This window comes from Tursiops truncatus, chromosome 7 (genome assembly GCF_011762595.2).
Source record: "Tursiops truncatus isolate mTurTru1 chromosome 7, mTurTru1.mat.Y, whole genome shotgun sequence".
In the NCBI taxonomy this organism is placed as follows: Eukaryota; Metazoa; Chordata; class Mammalia; order Artiodactyla; family Delphinidae; genus Tursiops; species Tursiops truncatus.
In genome coordinates this window covers 32,776,423-32,797,104 of record NC_047040.1, presented here as the reverse complement: position 1 = coordinate 32,797,104, position 20,682 = coordinate 32,776,423, and the positions used below count along the sequence as shown (strand labels likewise).

The 20,682-nt window shown below is 38.0% G+C and overlaps 1 protein-coding gene across 2 annotated transcripts in view; it reads right to left on the bottom strand.

Annotated features, from left to right (window-relative positions):
• Positions 1-2,843: 2,843 nt before the first annotated feature.
• The window catches only part of ICA1L (islet cell autoantigen 1 like), a 64,350-nt gene continuing 46,511 nt past the window's right edge, over positions 2,844-20,682 (bottom strand). For both annotated transcript variants that reach the window (XM_073807375.1, XM_019939100.3), the window contains 4 exons: positions 14,051-14,125; positions 10,886-11,140; positions 7,639-7,728; positions 2,844-2,981 (listed from right to left, as the gene is read on the bottom strand). In XM_073807375.1, the coding sequence (XP_073663476.1) occupies positions 2,866-2,981; positions 7,639-7,728; positions 10,886-11,140; positions 14,051-14,125 (536 nt within the window). In that variant the 3' untranslated portion in view covers positions 2,844-2,865. The remainder of the gene's footprint in view (positions 2,982-7,638; positions 7,729-10,885; positions 11,141-14,050; positions 14,126-20,682) is intronic.

The window sequence follows — 20,682 nt, the reverse complement described above, 5'->3', positions numbered from 1 at the left end:
CACTTCCAGATGGTCTATAAAGATAGTTATGTGAAATATCCATAGTTGAAATACAAACACTTTTTCATTGTGCAAATACTGAAACCTGTTTCGTTAAAATACAGTTTGTTTCTAATCACATCAGTTATGTTTTACAATTAATGAAAGATTTCAAAAAATACAAAGTTATACCAATTTGATCTTAATCTGCCCTGGTATTTCTGCCTCTCTTATAAAGTGGCTGAAGAAAGATTAGGCAAATTTTTAGTTCTTCTGGGGCTCTTCTAAGTTTAAATGCATTCTTATTTGGTATTAAAAAGTATAACATAGCTATTTCCCCCCATTTAATATAAAAAGCATCCATCTATTTGAAAGAGTTGTTCTCAGCCCACCCTTGGTTAAGGTTAATTAATATACTTCTTATTGAATGGTTATTCTAGATTTAACCAGGAAGCAACTGATCACTTTTCTGTTCTGTGTTTATCCTGTCCTTCCTGTCACTCCCTACTGAATATGTGCTTGGTTTCTTATTTTAGTTTGTCTTTTATTTTAGCTTTCCTATTATACCTATTTTAGGTGTAATATAGCCAAATTTCTGTTTCTGGACCTTAAATTAATGACTGAGCTTCAAATAATCTTGAGAAAATGTGAATAGTTACCTTCATTTTAATAGCAAAGTTTTAAATGTGCACTTCAAAAATGCAGTCAGACTTGCTGAAATTATAACTAGACTTGCTAAGGCAGTTAATGTTGCTCTGAGGCTAAACAAGCAACTACATACTCTGTTGAAAGCGAAAATGTTAGAGAAATTAAGAACTGAAGAATAAAAATCCTTGTATGTTTCTATTTTTTGATAACCTTTGCTCTTGGAAAATTGGGGTTAGTATCCCCTTCACATTCATGGTCTGGGATTTGGGCCTGGAGAGACTAGTGATTTTCCTCTGCGTTGAGTGTCTTTGTTTACATGAAATAACAAGGACTGCTCTGCATGCATGTGAGGAAGCGATACAAATATTTTTGAACTAATGCATTAGTGAAAATGAAAGAAAAATGGCAAAAACGCAAGACATAAAATTAACATTTTCTGAGATACTTCAAAGTTGAAAGCACAGAGCAACCATGGGTATAGAATTTAGATAGTGATTCATAATTATAACCCCTGGTGATTGAATTTTGGTGGAACAAAGACAGTATTGCATTCTGGGGCATTAAACTGAATAAAAAGGGAGAGTTACAAAATGCTTCTTAATGGTTAACCAAGTAAAGAAATAGGAATAAGCGTGTGAAAATATTTTAAGGAAGGATTTACATAACCTTAAGTCCATGTTTCTGACCCTCAGATACGGTCTTTCCAGCCTACACACTACTTGACCACAGTTGTGGTTTTCTAAATAGCTTGTGGGCAGTTCAGACTGTAGTTAGGCCAGACTGTTGTGGATGGGAAGTGGACTGCATTTTATCTGCCCTACTCCATTCCTAAAAAATGTTTTTCTGTATACAGAGACTCAGAGATTACAAGCAGTTCTCTTGTAAATAATAATTAAGCCTGTTTAGAACTAGGAGTACAATGAAAACTACTGTGAACGTCTTAGTTAAAATGTTTTCTTATGCAGATGCAATGGACTGGATGACAAGACACCTGGTGAACTGCCTCAGAACTAAAGGGTGGATGGGAAAAAAGAATAGGAAACTGAGTGACTGTGTGTATACAGTGGCTATGTTTTCATTAGCTTATGCTAACTTCATTAAATAGCCTTCCTTCCAATACTTAGACTCTAAACCTTTTAAGGGTAAGTTTGTCCTTAGTAATCAAATAGAGCCTCAGATGATGTCACCCACAGAAAAGTGGAAAAACACTCCCTTACTGATGGTATAGAGCTTTCTGTAACTTTGCCAGAAAGCATTCTGGGTTAAATCATGTCAAGAAATGTGGGGTAGTAAGTATTGCAAATCTGTACGAGGGTAAGTTAATTAGAATTCTTTTTCCTCATTCAGATAGAAGTTTCTGGGTCATTTCAGGAACACTACTGCCAGTTGCTCAGGGAGTATCCTCCCCTCATTTTCTTTCAGGAAGCATATGAATACAGTACATTGTAGTAGCAATGTGTGAAGAATCAAGCCTGAAGACACTTGGACAATGTCTGAAGTACCACCATAGGATGGACATTCTTGTGGTTTATAAAATGGGAAGAGAGGTTTTTCTGTTTATGCAAAGGATGGACTTCTTAGCAAATAAATCATCCTGCTACTTCCCCAAGAAAATTCAATAATGAAATCGGGGGGTGTCCATGATTTTGTATGAAGGAAAAAAACTAAGGAATATTACATTTTAGCCTCCAAGTGGAGAAAACAAGCACCAAGTTTCTCTGTGATTTCACTGAAGCAAATTGAGTTCTCAAATCTTAGTCTACCTTTCTAACTAAAGAAAAAACTGGTCTGGTTCTAGTGCTATTTTCCACAACAGAGAATTCCCCCTGCCACCGTTTTATTTAAAAACCAACCCCCCAATCACAACCCAGTTTACATGCTGTCCTTTCTCTAGATACAGAATTCTCACAGCCAGCAAGGCAACTTATACATAAAAGGCTTTCCAAACAGATAAACACAACTCCTACTGATAATTATTCCTAGCTGTTATTTTTGAACTAACTTTTGGTATGTATTTCAGACTCAATAGTTTCTAATATTTTCCATATATTATCAACAGCTGCAAATCCAAGATATTAAAGAGATACTTAATGTATTAAAACGTGGTCCTTTCCATCTGTCTAACCTTGCAAACACAAGGTTTTCGTATATGGGTGACAACATAAACTCCTTTCCACAAAGGCAGTTAAGTTGCAAAATTGGTGTCTCAAGGCCATCGAAGTGGCATCATAACTTCAGTCAAGCATTAAGAAGTTCATCATCTGAGTGTCCAATAGCATCTGGGTTTGAAAGCGGATCCAAGTCTGCAAATAGATTGAACCAGGCTGACATGTCTTGGTTACCACTGTTGGGAGCTATTAAAAAAGAAAAAAACACATTAGAGTCTCAGATTTTAAAAATCACATTATTGTACCACTTTTATGATTTTAAAGTAGATGCTTCTTTTGAATCAAATTTAAGAAGTTGACAAGTATAAACATCAATTGCGTCTCCTTGAGGATAATTTTGAAAAGCTAATGCAAATAACCTCATGCTTTGCTGAGGCTATTTAAGTAATTGCATGTTGCTCTGAGAAAGGACTTGATTAAAAGTGAAAAGGCAGGAAGTAGAAGGCTCTCAGGTAAGTTCAGAATTTAACCTTTGTTCCTACAAAGTAGGAACATTACACTTGTAAACTTAGTATTTAAAATCTATATTTATTATAAAAGTAATATTAAAATACTAGACAGGGGGGAAAATCCCCTAATCCTATCACATTTCCATGTGTACTTTAAAATTTTTGATAAATATATTATGGAAAAATACATATATATATATATATTATGGAGCGGGTTATGTCTCGGATACGACTTCCTGTTTGTTACCTGGCTGGAAAATTGCATATATCGATAGTGTACAAGTTGTGTGGCAGATAGTCAAGGATACACATCTATACTGAAGGCTGGGACTAGTAAACAACTGTGCAGGGCGCAGACAGTGGGTCATCTCAGAAAGCTAGGCTCTTGAAGGCCAGGGCGTCCAGAAAGCAGGGCTGAGAGCCAGGGGACAATCTAAAGACCTAAGACCAGGGACGCAGTGGGCAAAGGATGGAAGGCAGTCCTGCTCAGAAGAGTCTAAGGCAACCCTCTCTTATAATCACTCATGGTTACCAATTTCCACGGATCAGAGGGCTGGAGTTTGGGCTGTGGGGATCCCAAGCCTCAGGGATCAGGACAGAGTGAAAGGCTGCATTGTGTGTCCAGTTCTGCTTCTGGGAACCCCAAGGTAGTGTCAGTGATACCCACACAAATTCTGGCTTTGAGTCCTGGGTATACTACCTACTAATAAGTAATAATGGGCAAGTCATTTAACTTCAGGGGCCCTTGCTTCCTCATCTGTAAAGTAATGGTCATATAATTTATTATTTTTTAAATTTTTATTGGAGTATAATTGCTTTACAATGTTGTGTTAGTTTCTACTGTACAGCAAAGGATTATAGGCAAATAGCAGCTTTCCCAATACCTCAGCCTTTTCGTGTTCAATTCTGAAATTTACTCACTTTTATAGTCTCTACTTTTAATAATTTAGCACAATTCAGTTTACTGAGTTTAAGAAGAGAAAACTATAATTATGAATAGTCTGAATCCCTAAGGGATGGCTGTATTCAGAAGTGGCTGCTGTGAATCTGTGATTTGCTTGGAATTGATGGATTCCCCAATCGATTTATCCCAAAGCATTAGGAAGAATTAAAATAGGGTTCCAGGAGTCCACAATGATACATACCAACAAATAAGTAAAAAATGAGGGACAAGACAAAGCTTTTCCATATAGTAGAACGTAACTAATAAAGGCGGAGGGGAGAGGAGATGGAAGACCGCCATTTGGCAACAGCCACCGCAGGAATTATCAACGAATGCTAAATTAGCGGGTGCAACTTTGATACTCAGAAATAAGCCATTCGCACAGTTGCAAAATATTTTTCCACATGATAATTATTAATTACAAAGGGAAAAATATAATAGTAATTTGACAGTGAACAAACCTGGCCGGCACCACCTTAACCAAGTGATCAGAGTTAACGTTATAAGCAATAGAACAAAATAGACATCATGTGCCTCCTGATACGGTTTATTAAGAACACACAACATCGTTCCTGTGCTGCTAGTCTTGCCAAAATGCATAACACGAGTCTAATTATGAGACAACATCAGATAAACCCAACTCAAGGAATATTCTACAAAACAAATGGCCTGTACACCACAAAAAAAGCCAAAACGATGAAAGACAAAGATTGAGGAACTTTTCCAGATTAAGAAACTAAAGAGACTTGACAACTAAATACAATGTGTGATCCTGGACTAGGAAAAAAATCTTGTTACAAAATACATTAGTGGGACAATTGACAAAATATGAATAAGGTCTATAGATTAGATAATAGCAGTGTGGCAATGTTAATTTCTGATTTTGATCACTGAATTGTGATTTTGTGAAAGAATGTCCTTGTTTTTAGGAAACAGATGCTTAAGTGTTTAGGGGTAAAGGGGCATTATGCCTGCTACTTAGTCTCAGAATAATTTCAGTTCAGAAGAAATTACATACATATTACACACATAGAGAGAGACTAAGGTGAACATGGTGAAATCTAGGTGAAAACATATAGAAATATTTTGTATTTTTGCAAGCCTTTCTGTAGGACTAAAATTATTTGAAAAATTTAAAATATTGATACCACAAGGATTCAGAAGTCAGCCTGAAAGGGCTCCCACTGGTCAACACAGGGGCAATTTGAGCACCAAAATGATTAAGTACAGTAGTGATTATAAACCATTGAAAAAATACGAATCTATTCTGACAATAAATACATTCGTAAATGGGGAAGAAGGTATTTTTTTGTTTACAGCAGGGTATTGATGGATGGTGGAAGGAGCCAATTGTATAGCATGTGAATTATATGTCAATAAGGATGTTTTAAAAATGTGATTAATGGATGAATGGATAAACAAAATGTGGTATATCCATACAATGAAATATTATTCAACTTTAAAAAGAAAGGAAATCCTGTCACATGCTACAACCTGGATGAACTTTGAGGACATTATGCTAAGTGTAATAAGCCAGTTACAAAAAGACAAATACATTCCACTTATATGAGGTATCTAAAGTAGTCAAATTCATAGAAACAGAAAGTAAAACGGTGGTTACCAGGGCTGGGGAGAGAGAATGGGGAGTTAGTGTTTAATGGGTGGAGTTTCAGATTTGCAAGATGAAAAGTTCTGGAGATCCGTTTCACAGCAATGTGCATATACTTAACATTACTGAGCTGTACACTTAAAAATGGTTAAGATGCCAATAAAGATGTTAAAAAAAATGGTTAAGATGGTAAATTTTGTTATGTGTTTTTACAATAAACAAAAGTGGAGGGAGTGCTAGGGTTGGAAAAATCACTTTTCATCCATCACAATAAAGACTGAATGAGGCAAAAAGCAACAATGGATGCTAAATCTATGTGGAAATTCTGACAAAGAGCAGGACGTGTACAAGGTCGCAAAGTGTCTCCCCACAGACTGCTTAGTAATTGCAAGGGAAGATCAAATAAAACAAAATAGTAATTGTATAGGAGAAAAACTGGACAACACCTTGATAGAGTGGTCAACATTAACAACACCCATGAGGGAGAGAGGAATAACTTTGAGATGTGAAACCCTGAGAAAGGAGCATCACCTATGTGTATTCTCGTCAGGATAACCTGACTAGATATATTCAGGATAACGAATAACCTAAATTTAATTATAAGGAGACCTCAAATAAAACTGAAATAAGGAGCAGTCTATTAAAAACAAAAAACAGTGGACCAGAGGGGCTATATTCTTTTAAAATGCCCATGTCCAGAAATCAAAGAGAAGTTGTGGAAATGTTTCAGATTAAAAGAGACTAAAGGGACATGGCAACTGAATACAATACATGACCCTAGACTCTCTGTCCCAGAGGGGGACAGTGCCATAAAGGACATTATGGAGTCAACTCACAAAAATGGAATACACATACATGGTGGATCATAGAAAAGGATTACGTTAATATTAACAGCCATACTATGGTTGTGCAAGAGAATATACCTATTCTTAGGAAACACAAACTGCAGCATTAAGGGGTAAAGGGTCATGGTGTATGTAACTTACCCTCAAGTGGTTCAGATAAAATAACACACGCATTACACACACACACACAAGCCTGCATAAAGCAAACGGGGTAAAATACAACAGGTGAATCTGAGTAAAGGATATACATGTGTTCTTTGTGCCATTTTCATTTATGAAATATTTCTGTACGTCTGAAATTATGTCCAATTAAAAAGGTAAATCAGCATCAGTGACTAAGATTAATATGTATCTAAGATCCTGCAAGACAGAGAATGTGTCAATTTTCTATGTATATCCTACATGGTAATTACAACATGGACCAGCTCCACAGACAAAATATAGTAAGTACGCCTAGAGCCCGTGCTCCGCAACAAAAGAAGCCACTGCATTGAGAAGCCCACGCACCACAATGAAGAGTAGCCCCCACTCACTGCAACTAGAGGAAACCCGGGCACAGCAACAAAGACCCAACACAGTCAAAAATAAATAAATTTAAAAAATATATATAGTAAGTACTCAATATATATTAGCAATTACTACGTACCAGGCCTTATGCTAAGACCCTGGGCACGTTCTTTGTCAATAGGCATTCTGTAAACAAAGGGCATCTTCTATCCCTAATGGTATTATCCATTATCAACAAACCTTAACACAAAATATAAAAGATTAAGGTACAGAATTTAGTTTACTATGGCAGCTCACAATTTCTGTTCAATTCTTTCCACAGTGAGGGATAGCTAGATACAGCTTTCATTTTAATTCATTATTAACAAAGTACTTTTCTGGACAATATGAGGTGAAGACTGTAACATGGTCCTTTTCTAAATTTACCTGAATTTGACTGATTGTTAATATGATGGCATATTACTTGTGATAATATAAGTAAATAACTTACATTTTGTTAATTTCTTTGGACTCTGTGAAGGCACTGACTGGTTATCAATGTGTGAAAGAGGAAGTTCTAATCCCCCTTGGGAGGCCCAGCCTGGGGAAAGAGAAATAATGAATTATCCATTATTAATCAAGTAGAAAGTAGCATCAGCAAAACAGGAAAAGGGGAAAATATCTAATAAAAGTCCTCCAATCTTTGTACCAGGGCAATATTCCACAGTATAAGACATATATCTGCTATTATGAATTTTATTCAAATCATCTAAGTTTAGTCCCAGCTAGAGTTAGACTTTCTTACATTTTGCAAAGTGGTTCTGAAATAAATATATAAGCCTTTTTTCTTTAAAACAATGGCAAATGGATAAGGTGTAGAAAGAGAAGCTGTAAGGAGTCAGGAAGAGAGGAAATAAACATGACAATTAGAATCCTGAAACCTATGAATAATAGGTTTATACCCTTTGACTTGGTAATCCCATTCCTAGAAATTTATCTTAAGGAAATAATTTAACTGAAGGAAAAAGTACATGCATGATTTTGTTTATTGCAGCATTATAACATGAAAAAGTAGAAACAATAAGGAAGGAATTAAGTGTATTATGGTGGACAAATGTGATGAAATATGATATACTCCTTAAAAAGTATCATTATGAATACTAGTAACACAGGGCAATGTCTACTGTAACATGAAAACGTATTTATACTATAATTAAAACACAGCACTAGAAAGGAACTTAGATTATCTGGCCTACTACCTTCCTTGTACAGTAGAGATCATCTGAGGCCCAAGTTCTTACTTGGGGCTCCTAGAACATAGATCTTTAAACCCTCAGGGCAGCTCATCTTCCTGGTCTACATCACAGGAGAAAAAGAGGTAGACATAAAGGAGAGACTAGTGAAGTAGGAAGAGTCCTGTGCGGGGAGAAGTTTTAACAGTTTAAACTGCCTGATGACTCAGCAAGACACTCAAACACAATTGCCTTGGCTATTACGTGGGAATATCCCGTCAGCCTGCAGGCAGGAACCAAGACAGACGTTCTGACTAGTGCAGAAATCCTGTTGATATTGTACGGCCAGAAAATAAGAGAAGAGTCCAGAGCTGCTGGTGATGTGGCAAGTGAAGGAGAGAGAGCAGGAGTTCATAGCAGACAGTGAATCAGTTTGTAAATCTTTATAACTATTGGGCCATCGATATGCCACACGAGAATAGCTGCTGTCTAAAATTTTACCACAAGCAAAACATCTGAATTATCCTAGACAGGGGGACTCGTTATCAAATAGTACGGTCCATTCTTACTTTTAGGTTATTTAATCAATTCTTAACTGAGTCATTATTTAACTGATATTTATTTTATTTATTGAGCTAACTTTTATGCTGCTGTCATAGAAAGCACCAAGATAAATCACCCCACAGATCATGCCCTTGAGGTGCTTGAAGATTGGATAAAGCATGATGGTCTTGCAGATAAAGTATGAACATAATTATTTTAATACAAAGTACAATGCATTAAGACACCGTGAGGTGCCGTGAGGCTGAAAGACAGGGATATAAGGCAGGATAAACTATGATTGCAGGGCTTCCCTGGTGGTGCAGTGGTTAAGAATCCGCCTGCCAACACCAAGCCCTGGTCCAGGAAGATCCCACATGCCACGGAGCAACTAAGCCCATGCGCTACAACTACTGAGCCTGCACTCTAGAGCCTGTGAGCCACAACTACTGAGCCCATGAGCCACAATTACTGAAGCACACCTAGAGCCCATGCTCCGCAACAAGAGAAGTCTCCGCAATGAGAAAGAAGCCCGCGCACCGCAACAAAGAGTAGCCCCTGCTCGACGCAACTAGCGCAGCAACGAAGACCCAATGCAGCCAAAAATAAACAAAAATAAAATCTATATTAAAAAAAGAACTATGATCACATCCATGAAAACCAGTAAAGCACTGCAGGAGGCCAGAGGAGGGAGAAAGCATTTCCACTTGGCAGTACTGAGGGAGTCCTCAAGGTTGGTGTGGCGGAGGAAACACTGGATGGGAACCTAATATTTGGGCCCAAGTCCACACTCTATTTGAGAACATTACAGCCAAAGAGGGGCATGAACAAAGATGCCTCAGAAGGGTCTGGAAACAGTACGGTTACCGAAAATAGCAGGTATTTTGAAATAAGGTAGGAGATAAGGGTGGAAATGCAGGCACAGGCAGGTTTGATCCTGGGGCCAATGGTGCTTTATTTTTGAAAAATGTAAGCAGGGTGCTGACATCTGAATCTGCTTCATAGAGAGAGAACTTTGGAGGAAACATGGAAGACGAATTGGGGTTTGGGAGACCTGTTAGGAGGAGTCACAGTAACCCAGGAAACCAAATGAGGTTCTAAAGGGCAGAGGAGGAGGAGTGGGAAATTTGAGACACGTTTTAGAAACAGAATTGACAGGACTTCGGAACCAATATGGAAGTGGGGAGCAAAATGATTCCCAAAGTGTTGGGTTGGACACAGGATGGTGGAATAGCAGGTGAGTGGAGAGAGTCCTTGACATATAAGCAAAGCAGGTGACCCTTTCCTGCTCCCAGCTTTCCACCACAGTCCTCCATCCCCGCTGCCTTGCCCTGAAGGCTGCTGTGGAACCAGCTCCAGACCTATTCCTTTTGCTCTTGTTAACTCTGAGCCCATAGGAAGAGAACACATCGAGTTTTGCTAGGTGGAACAAACAGTATCACTTGCCCTAGGCAGGGTAACTTAGCAGGTCAAGAGTTTTAAACAAGACACTGATTTTCTATGTAGAGAAGACACCTGGGAAAGTCAATGAAAAAATGTGGGGTTTAGTGGAGGTGGCAGGAAAGCAGCCCTTATTTCACTCTCGTTGACAGACTCCAATGATATTTATTTTTCCCGTTGACTGGTGTGACTGCAGATTTTATCTAGTAGTACAGAAGCTAACTCAATCTCCTTGTTGATTTCAGCATCCACAGGCACATATTTTTGCTTCACAAAGATACAACAATTCGGGCTTCCCTGGTGGCGCAGTGATTGAGAGTCCGCCTGCCGATGCAGGGGACGCGGGTTTGTGCCCCGGTCCGGGAAGATCCCACGTGCCGCGGAGCGGCTGGGCCTGTGAGCCATGGCCGCTGAGCCTGCGCGTCCGGAGCCTGTGCTCCGCAACGGGAGAGGCCACAACAGTGAGAGGCCCGGGTACCGCAAAAAAAAAAAAAAAAAAAAAGATACAACAATTCAAGGGTATCCAAAGGTTGCATAGACACTTACTGTTGAAAGCTCCAGCAGCATGAAGGCCAAGGTCGAAGAGTTGTGAAGGAAGGAATCCTGAGGAGTGAGCAAGAGGCTCAGACCCCCCAGAAGGCTCCTGGGATGTAAGACTGGCCTTGGGGCTCCCAAAGACAGCCTGGCATTCCTGGGAAAATTCACTAGCACTCCAACAACCAGGACTTAGGAGGCTGTTCAGAAATGAGAATTCCTTCTCAAAATCATCTTCCAATGAATCTACTGGTACATCTTTTGCAACTGTTGAGTGAATATAAAAACAGAATGGTTTTTTTCTTTTTGAGGAAATGAGAGTAGGATATAGGGCAAATCAAGTTTGTTTCATTGTGCTCATACTTTATTAACATAATTTTTAATGAACAATTAAACTGATTAGGAGTTTATGTGAAAATAATTTCTAATTAGGTAGGCTACAGATCAAAATGACCACATTTCACAATGAAAATATTAATAGTTATGAATATTTATGTATAAAATAATTAAGCAACCATCTATGTAAGACAGAAACAGGAAATGCAAGGAGAAACTGAAACAAATTAAAAATAGGAGACTTTAATATACTACTCTCAGTAAAAAAACAGGCCAAGAGGACAAAAGTAAAGATATAAAAGATCTAAACAGCATAAAAAAACACGGTAGTTACTTTTGAATATAAGCAAAACCCTAACAGAAAATGTACCTTTTTCTCAGGCACACACTGAAAATTCACAGAAATCAATTATAACTAAGGCACACACACAAACAGTTTCTTAAAATAGAAATATTATGAACAACATACTCTGATTATAATGCAATAAAATGAGACAACTTTTTTAATGAAACCAGAAAGATAAAAATCTCTTCCACTTGCACATTTTTATACCTTCTATTAAACAATTCTTGGTTGGAAGGGTAATGGAATTTCAGAAAAATGATAAAGAAGACATTTCATATCATAATCCATGGGATATTTAAATAACAACTAACATGAAAAATCATGACCCTAAATATCAATAAAATATCATTAATAAATAAATATTTATTTATCATTATCAATAAAAATGAAACATAGGGGCTTCCAGCATGATAGAATGATGAGGTCTAGGGACCCGCACGTCAGTTTTAAGTAACTGGTGAAAATGATTTTAAAAACAACCATTTAAAGTCTCTGGAAGTTGTTCCAAGGACACACACCAAGTGTAGAAACATTTACTCAAGAAAATCTATTAAAATTTAGAAAAGAATGAAAGACTTGAACTAAGAACCACTCTCTTCCACCCACTTCTCAATTCAGCCAGATGAAAATTCGCTCTAGCCTGGCGGGAGTGGGGGAGTAGGAGAAGGATTAATTGCAAACAAGCATGAGAGAATTTGGGGGTAATGGGAATAGTCTAATAGTCAATTGTGATGGTTGCACAACTCTATAAATTTACTAAAAGTCATTGAATTTTATACTTACAGTGGGTGAATTTTATGGTACTTAAATTATACCTTGATAAAGCTGTTAAAAAATCAAGAGATTTTGTACAACTCTATGTAAATAAATTAGAAAACCTAGACAAAATGAATAATTTCTGAGAAAAATATAATTTACTAAAATTGGTCCCAGTACAGATAGAAAGCTTAAACAGATCAATTTCCATAGAGAAGAAAACACAAAAAATCACAGGCCTAGATGTTTTCACAGGGCATAGATGCTGAAAAACCTGTTGGCAAAATTCAACAATCATTCCTAATAAAAACTCTTGAGAAAACAGGAATGTATGGATACTTAACACTGTAAAATATATACCTCAGTCCAAAAGCTAGCGTCTTAATTAATTCAGAAACAGTACAGGCATTGACACTAAGATCAGGAACAATACTATTTCACATTGTTCTGGTGGTAGTAACCAATGCAATTAAACAAAAGAAATTAATTACAGTCACAAGAATTGATAAAGAAAAAACAGGACTATCTCTATTTGCAGAAGACATGATGGTATACCTGGAATGTTCCAGAAAATCAATGATAAAACTAACTCAAACTATAAGCAAGTTCAGCAAGGTAGCAGGATATATGGTTAACATGCAAAAATTGTATCAATACACAAAATAATAACCAGTTAAAAGATAAAATGGAAAGAAAATGTCATTTATAACGGCAATAAAAGAAATAAAATATTCAGAAATAAACTTAACAAGAAATGTTCAAAACCTCTAAGAAAAAACTATATCAGAAAGATAGACAAGTAAACTTTAATAGAAAGATGCCCTTTGTTTCTGCTTAGGATGTCTTGACATCAGCAAGCTGTCAGTTTTCCTATTTAATGTGATCACAATAAAAATATCAATGAATTTTTTTATGGAGCTAGACAGTTTGATATAAAACTCATATTGAAAAATAAACATGCAAGAGTAGTTAAGAAAATAATGAAACGAAGAGGAAGATACTAGTCCCACCAGATACAAAAACACACAAAAAAGTTTCTATGAAAGTCCAGAAATAGACTCAAATACATATAGAAATCTAGCATATGATTGGAAGTTATCTCAAATTACTGGGGCAAACATGGCATTAAAAAAATAATATAAAGGATAGCCATTTGCAAAAAGATAACATTTAATCCACTGTTAACGCCATATTGCATGAATAAACTCCAAATGAATTGGAGATCTAAATATAAAAAATAAAACTATACAAATATTAGAAGAAAACATAAACGAACTCCTCTAACCTCGGTTTTGCATATGACAAAAACCAGATCCAAAAAAATAAAAGATTAATAAATTTGACTACATAAAATGTTTAAAACTTTTTCGTGGCAAGAAGCAACTATAGGAAAAGTCGAAAGACAAACTAGGAGAAAATGTTTGCAATGCTTGGCAGAGACATTCAAGGTAGTATTTACTGAGTACCTACGTTGCTGGATGGTAGAGACACATAAGACAGTAAGATAAACACAGTGCCACATGTCCTCACAGTTACAGAGATACATTCCACAGGGCCAAAACATACAGAATAAGCAATTATTTAATTTCCATTGGCATGTGCTACAAAGTAGAAGCATAGGATTGCATTCCTGTGTAGAGACCTATACAGATTTTCATGTTATGGAAATAAATATTAAATAAAAACTAAAGAATTTTAAATAATAAATTATCCATATATATAGTGAAATTATAATTTACCATTTTCAGAGTTAGAAAACTGAGGTGCTCCAAATTCTCTTATTCCAGAATGTTTTTCCTTGTGATCTTCAGTTGCTGAAACAAAAGCACATAAAAGATAGCTGAACAAGAAGAAATTTAGCATGCTTATTTACTATGGTTTTTTTTTTTTTTTTTTTTTTGCGGTACGCAGGCCTCTCAGTGTTGTGGCCTCTCCCATTGCGGCGCACAGGCTCCGGATGCGCAGGCTCAGCGGCCATGGCTCACGGGCCCAGCCGCTCCGCGGCATGCGGGATCCTCCCGGACTGGGGCACGAATCCGTGTCCCCTGCATCGGCAGGCAGACTCTCAACCACTGCGCCACCAGGGAAGCCCCCCTACTATAGTATTTTATGATAATGTGACCAAACTGTTCAATTGACCACATCAGATTATAATACATATATCTAAAAATTTAAAGAACCATATATAAAAACCACATATGTATATATATAATACTATATATATATACACAAATAAATTTGTAATACCCACAGGTATTCAGGTCCTCTGTTATATCTATGCCCTCTTGAAAGTTAAAAGTTTTCATATTCCATGTAAATTGGTGCAGTGGCTATGGAAAACAATATGGAGGTTCCTCAAAAAATTTAAAAATAGAATTACCATATAATCCAACAATGCCACTTCTGGGTATTTATCCAAAAAAATGAAAACACTATTTCAAAAAGTTAAATGCACCCCCATGTTCATTGCAGCATTATTTACAATAGTCAAGATATGGAAACAACCTAAGTGTCCAACGATGGGTGAATGGATAAAGAAAATGTGGTTCATATATACAATAGAACATTATTCAGCCATAAAAAAATGAATGATATCTTACCATCTGCAATGACATGGATGGACTTTGAGGGCATTATGCTAAGTGAAATAACTCAGAGAAAGACGAATACTGTACCATCTCACTTATATGTGGTATCTAAAGAACAAACAAAACCCGAGCTCACAGATGTAGAGAACAGTGCTGGAGGCCAGAGGCAGAGGCAGGGGTGGAGGCAAAATGAGCGGAGGGAGTCAAAAGGCACAAAACTTCCAAATAAATAAGTCATAACGATGTAATGTACAGCATGTCGACTATAGTTAATACTGTAGTGCATATGTGAAAGTTGCTAAGACAGTAAATCTTAAAAGTTTTCATCACAAGAAAAAATTTGTAACTGTGTATGAGGATGGATGTTAGCTAGACTTACTGTGGTGATCATTTTGCAGTGTATACATATAGCCAAACATCATGTTGTACACCTGAAACTAACACAATGTTATATGTCAATTATACCTCAGTTAAATAAAGTTTTTCACATTCCAAAGCCTATTCCTTCCCTGGTGGATTTGTTCTCATTCTATAGTCTCCGAAAGGCCATTTTATACAGCTGACCCTAACAATAAGGGTTTGAATTACACAGGTCCACTTATATGTGGATTTTTTCAATAAATACACTGGAAAAAATTTTGGAGATTTGTGACAATTTGAAAAAACTCACAGAAGAACCTCACAGTCAAGAAATATCAAAATCATTAAGAAAAATTAGGTATGTCATGAATGCATAAAATATATATACATACTAGTCTATTTTTATCATTTACACCATAAAATACACACAGATCTATTATAAAAAGTTAAAATTTATCAAAACCTATGCACACATCATTGATATGGCACAATTTGCAGCTGAGAGAAATGTAAACAAACGTAAAGATGCAGTAATTAAATCATAACTGCATAAAATTAACTGTAGTAATTTCATAGCCACCTCCGGTTGCTACTGCAGTGAGTTCAAGTGTTGGGAGTATCAGCTTAAAATGCCGTGTGACACTAATCATCGCCACACGACCATTTCCTTTCTCCAATAAATTGTGTATCACAGTAAAAACTGATCTCTCAAGTCTTGCGTCTTTTTCATGTTTACGGTAATACTGTAAACTCTGAATAACACCACGGGACCCATAGGAAGTGCCACTAGTGATGCTGGAAGTGCTTCCAAGAAGCACAGAAAATTACAAGAAAATGTTGAAATGCTTGGTATGTATCATAGATTGAGGTATGCAGCTGCAGTTGCCCATTTCAAGATAAATGAATCCAGGGTAAGGACCATTGTAAAAAAAAACAAAAGGAAATTCATGAAGCCATCACTGCAGCTGTGCCAGCAGGTGCAAAAACCTCACACATTTGGTAAAGTACCTTTTTATCTCGTATTAAAAATGCAGTTTTGGGCTTCCCTGGTGGCGCAGTGGTTGAGAGCCTGCCTGCCGATGCAGGGGACACGGGTTCGTGCCCCAGTCCGGGAAGATCCCACATGCCGCGGAGCGGCTGGGCCCGTGAGCCATGGCCGCTGAGCCTGCGCGTCCGGAGCCTGTGCTCCGCAACGGGAGAGGCCACAACAGTGAGAGGCCCGCCTACCGCAAAAAAAAAAAAAAAAAAAAAAAGCAGCTTTTATGTGGGTGCAGGATTGCTATAAGAAAGGCGTACCTATAGACTAATATGATTTGAGAAAAAGCAAAGTCATTATATGACAATCTAAAGCAAAAGGAAGGTGATGGATCTAATGCTGGAGAATTCAATGACAGTAAAGGATGGTTTGATAATTTTAAAAAGGGGTTTGGCTTAAAAAAGGTCAAGATAACAGGAGAAACTGTGTTGAAAAAGATACAGCAGACGAGTTCCCAGATGACATTAAGAAAATCATTGATATGAAAGGATATCTGCCTGAACAGGCTTTTAATACAGACAAAACTGTCCTATTCTGGTAAAAAAATGCCACTAGGGACATTTATTAGTAAGGAAGAGGAGTGAGCACCAGGATTTAAGGCAGGAACGGATAGGCTAACTCTTCTGTTTTGTGCAAATGCAGTCAGATGCATGATCAGGACTGCCCTCATCTATAAAGCTGCCAACCCCCAAGCCTTGAAGGGAAAAGGTAGACACCAGCTGCCAGTCTTCTGGTGCACAACAAGAAGGACTGGACCATGAAAACCCTTTTTCTGAATCGGTTTCACTGATGCTTTGTCCCTGAAGTCAGGAAGTTCCTTGCCAGGAAGGGACTGACTTCTAAAGTTCTTTTGAAATTGGACAATGCCCCTGGCCATCCAGAGCCCCAGAGTTAACACCGAAGGCATCCAAACAGTCTAGCAGTTACACTAGGCTACAATAATGCAATCATATTGCTGCTTCTTTGTTAGAGACGCATGAATCGTTACACCTGTAAATAAATATGAATCTTTTTCACATTATCTTTTTATTTTTGATGCCTAGTGTTAGTAATACATATAATATCTACAGTGTTTTCTATTATGTAAGACAATATTGATGTAGGTACTGATAGATGACCCATCTTGTAAACAATGTAAATGTACTGTATTCATAAATACAGCGCAGTACTGTAAAGGTATTTTATCATCCTTATAATTTTCTTTTTTTTAATTTATTTTTGGCTACATTGGGTCTTCATTGCTGCTTGTGGGCTTTCTCTAGTGGCAGCGAGCGGGGCCTACTCTTTGTTGCGGTGTACGGGCTTCTCATTGCGGTGGCTTCTCTTGTTGTGGAGCACGGGCTCTAGGTGCGCAGGCTTCAGTAGTTGCAGCATGAGGGCTCAGTAGTTGTGGTACATGGGCTTAGTTGCTCCGTGGCATGTGGGATCTTCCTGGACCAGGGCTTGAACCCGTGTCCCCTGCATTGGCAGGCAGATTCTTAACCACTGCTCCACCAGGGAAGTCTCTTCCTTATAATTTTCTTAATAACTTTCTCTTTTCTCTAGCTTTATTGTAAGAATACAGTATACAATACATATAACATACAAAATATGTGTTAATTGATTGTTATCGGTGAGGCTTCCATTCAACAGTAGGCTATTAGTAGCTAAATTTTGGCAGAGTCAAAAGTTACATGTGGGTTTTCGACTGCACGGCGGCCAGAGGGTAGGGGTGGGGAGGCGGTTGGTGTCCCTAACCCCTACGTTGTTCAAGGGTCAACTATATTTTGTTCTGCCTGCTCTTCACGTCTCTGACACAACAGATATTCTTATTTATTTATTTATTTATGGCTGTGTTGGGTTTTCGTTGCTGCGCGCGGCGAGCGGGGTCTACTCTTCGTTGTGGTGCGCAGGCTTCTCACTGCAGTGGCTTCTCTTGTTGTGGAGCACGGGCTCTAGGTGCGCGGGCTTTAGTTGCGGCACGCAGGCTCAGTAGTTGTGGCTAACGGGCTCTAGAGCACAGGCTCAGTAGTTGTGCCATACGAGCTTAGTTGCTCCGCGGCATGTGGGATCTTCCCGGACCAGGGAACGAACCCATATCCCCTGCACTGGCAGGCGGATTCTCAACCACTGCGCCACTGGGGAAGCCCCAGGTATTCATTTTATGTTGAATGAATGAATAAATGATTGGATATGTTGTGCTTTTTTTTCAAATCCGTGATAATTCATTACATAGCAATAGAAAACAAATACACTTAACAATACATTATTACTTGAGGTTATTCCTTGAGGATTATAATTTTTCAAGTTAATAACACATGGGTAATATTCCCCATGCTGCCTTCTACTGGTTTATTTGCTCATGTCTGTATCAGACTCAGGATTTCCTGGTGGAGGAGTGGAGCTGGTCATCTCTGTGTTCCCTGGGCCTAGCACAGGCCTTGGACAGATGCTCTAAGACGAGCTGACACTTGGCAAAACTGTGAAGTTGATGCAATTTTTGTGCCAAACTTCCATATCCTATACTGCATGGTTTGGGGACCTGGAAATAGTAACAGCTAATGTGGCTACAGAGCTTACTGAGTGCCTGGCGCTTTTCTCAGGGCTTGGTGCACATTAACCTTGGTGATCCTCATAAAAACCCTACCGGATACCACCATAACCATGGCATCCCCACCTTGCAGATGAGGCACTAGTAAGGCAAGAAGTCGAGTAACTTGCTCAAGGTCACACAATTAATTAACAGTGGAGCTCAGGTTCAAACCAGACAGCCTGGCTCAAATCTGTGTTCCTAACAGGGTATGTTGTACTTTTAATTCAAAGGCTGCTTTATTCTTCTAAGAGCTGTGCATAGCTGTGAGCAGCATCTCCACATTTCTCATTTACAGTAGTGATTTCATATGAAGGGAAAGATCAAACATACGTACTTAAAAGACAGCATATTTTTTTAATGTTTAACATTAAAAAATCAAACATACAAACAAAAAACCCATAGGCAAACATTTTTTTAAAAAATTATCTCTAAGTTTTGGGCCTATATTGGGATAAATTATGCCCTATTACTACACTAGGAGCCAGTTTCTTAGAGTCTGTTTCCCATGTCTCTACCTAATTTGCAACCCAGTATAGACAGAGACCAAAAAAAAAAAAAAAACCTCCAAGGTAGGGAATTCCCTGGTGGACCAGGAGTTAGGACTTGGCATTTTCACTGCTGGGGCCAGGGTTTAATCCCTGGTTGGGGAACTAAGATTCCTCATGCTATGCAGTGTGGCAAAAAAAAAAGAATGACAAAAAAAAAAAATCCAAGATTTTTACATCTTCAACTATTATTAGGACCATTTTTTTCTTTTTGTGGTACCCGGGCCTCTCACTGTTGTGGCCTCTCCCATTGCAGAGCACAGGCTCTGGATCCACAGGCTCAGCAGCCACGGCTCACGGGCCGAGCCGCTCCGCGGCATGTGAGATCTTCCTGGACCCAGGCATGAACCCGTGTCCCCTGCATCGGCAGGCGGACTCTCAACCACTGTGCCACCAGGGAAGCCCCAGGACCATTTTTAATTAAAAAAAATTTTTATTGCAATATCGTTGATGTACAATATTATATGTTACAAGTGTACAACATAGTGGTTCATAATTTTTAAAGGTTATGCTCCATTTATAATTATTATAAAATGTTGACTATATTCCCTGTGTTGTACAATGTATACTTGTAGCTTATTTATTTTATACACAGTAGTTTGTACCTCTTAATCCCTTAGCCCTATTTTTCCCCTCCCCTCCTCCTTCTCCCCACTGGTAACTACTAGTTGGTTCTCTATATCTGTGTGCCTGGGGTTTTTTTGTTATGTTCACTAGTGTGTTGTATTTTTTAGATTCCACATATAAGTGACATCATACAGTATTTGTCTTTCTCTGACTTATTTCACTTAGCAGAATACCCTCTAAGTCCATCCATGTTGTTGCAAATGGCAAAATTTCATTCTTTTTTATGACTGGGTACATATACACTACATCTTCTTTATCCTTTCATCTATTGATGGACATTTAGGTTGCTTCCACATCTTGGCAATTGTAAGTAATGCTGCTATGAACATTGAAATGCACGTATCTTTTTGAATAACTGTTTTGGGGTTTTTTTTGCATATATACCCAGGAGTGGAATTGCTGTGTCATATGGCAGCCTTATTTTTAGTTTTTGGAGAAACCTCTATACGTTTTTCCACAGTGGTTGCACCAATTTACATTCCCACCAGCAGTGTACGAGGATTCCCTTTTCTCCATATTCTCACCAACATTTGTTATTTGTGGTCTTTTTGATGATAGCCATTCTGACAGGTGTGAGGTGATATCTCATTATAGTTTTAATTTGCATTTTTCTGATGATCATCAATGCTGAGCATATTTTCAT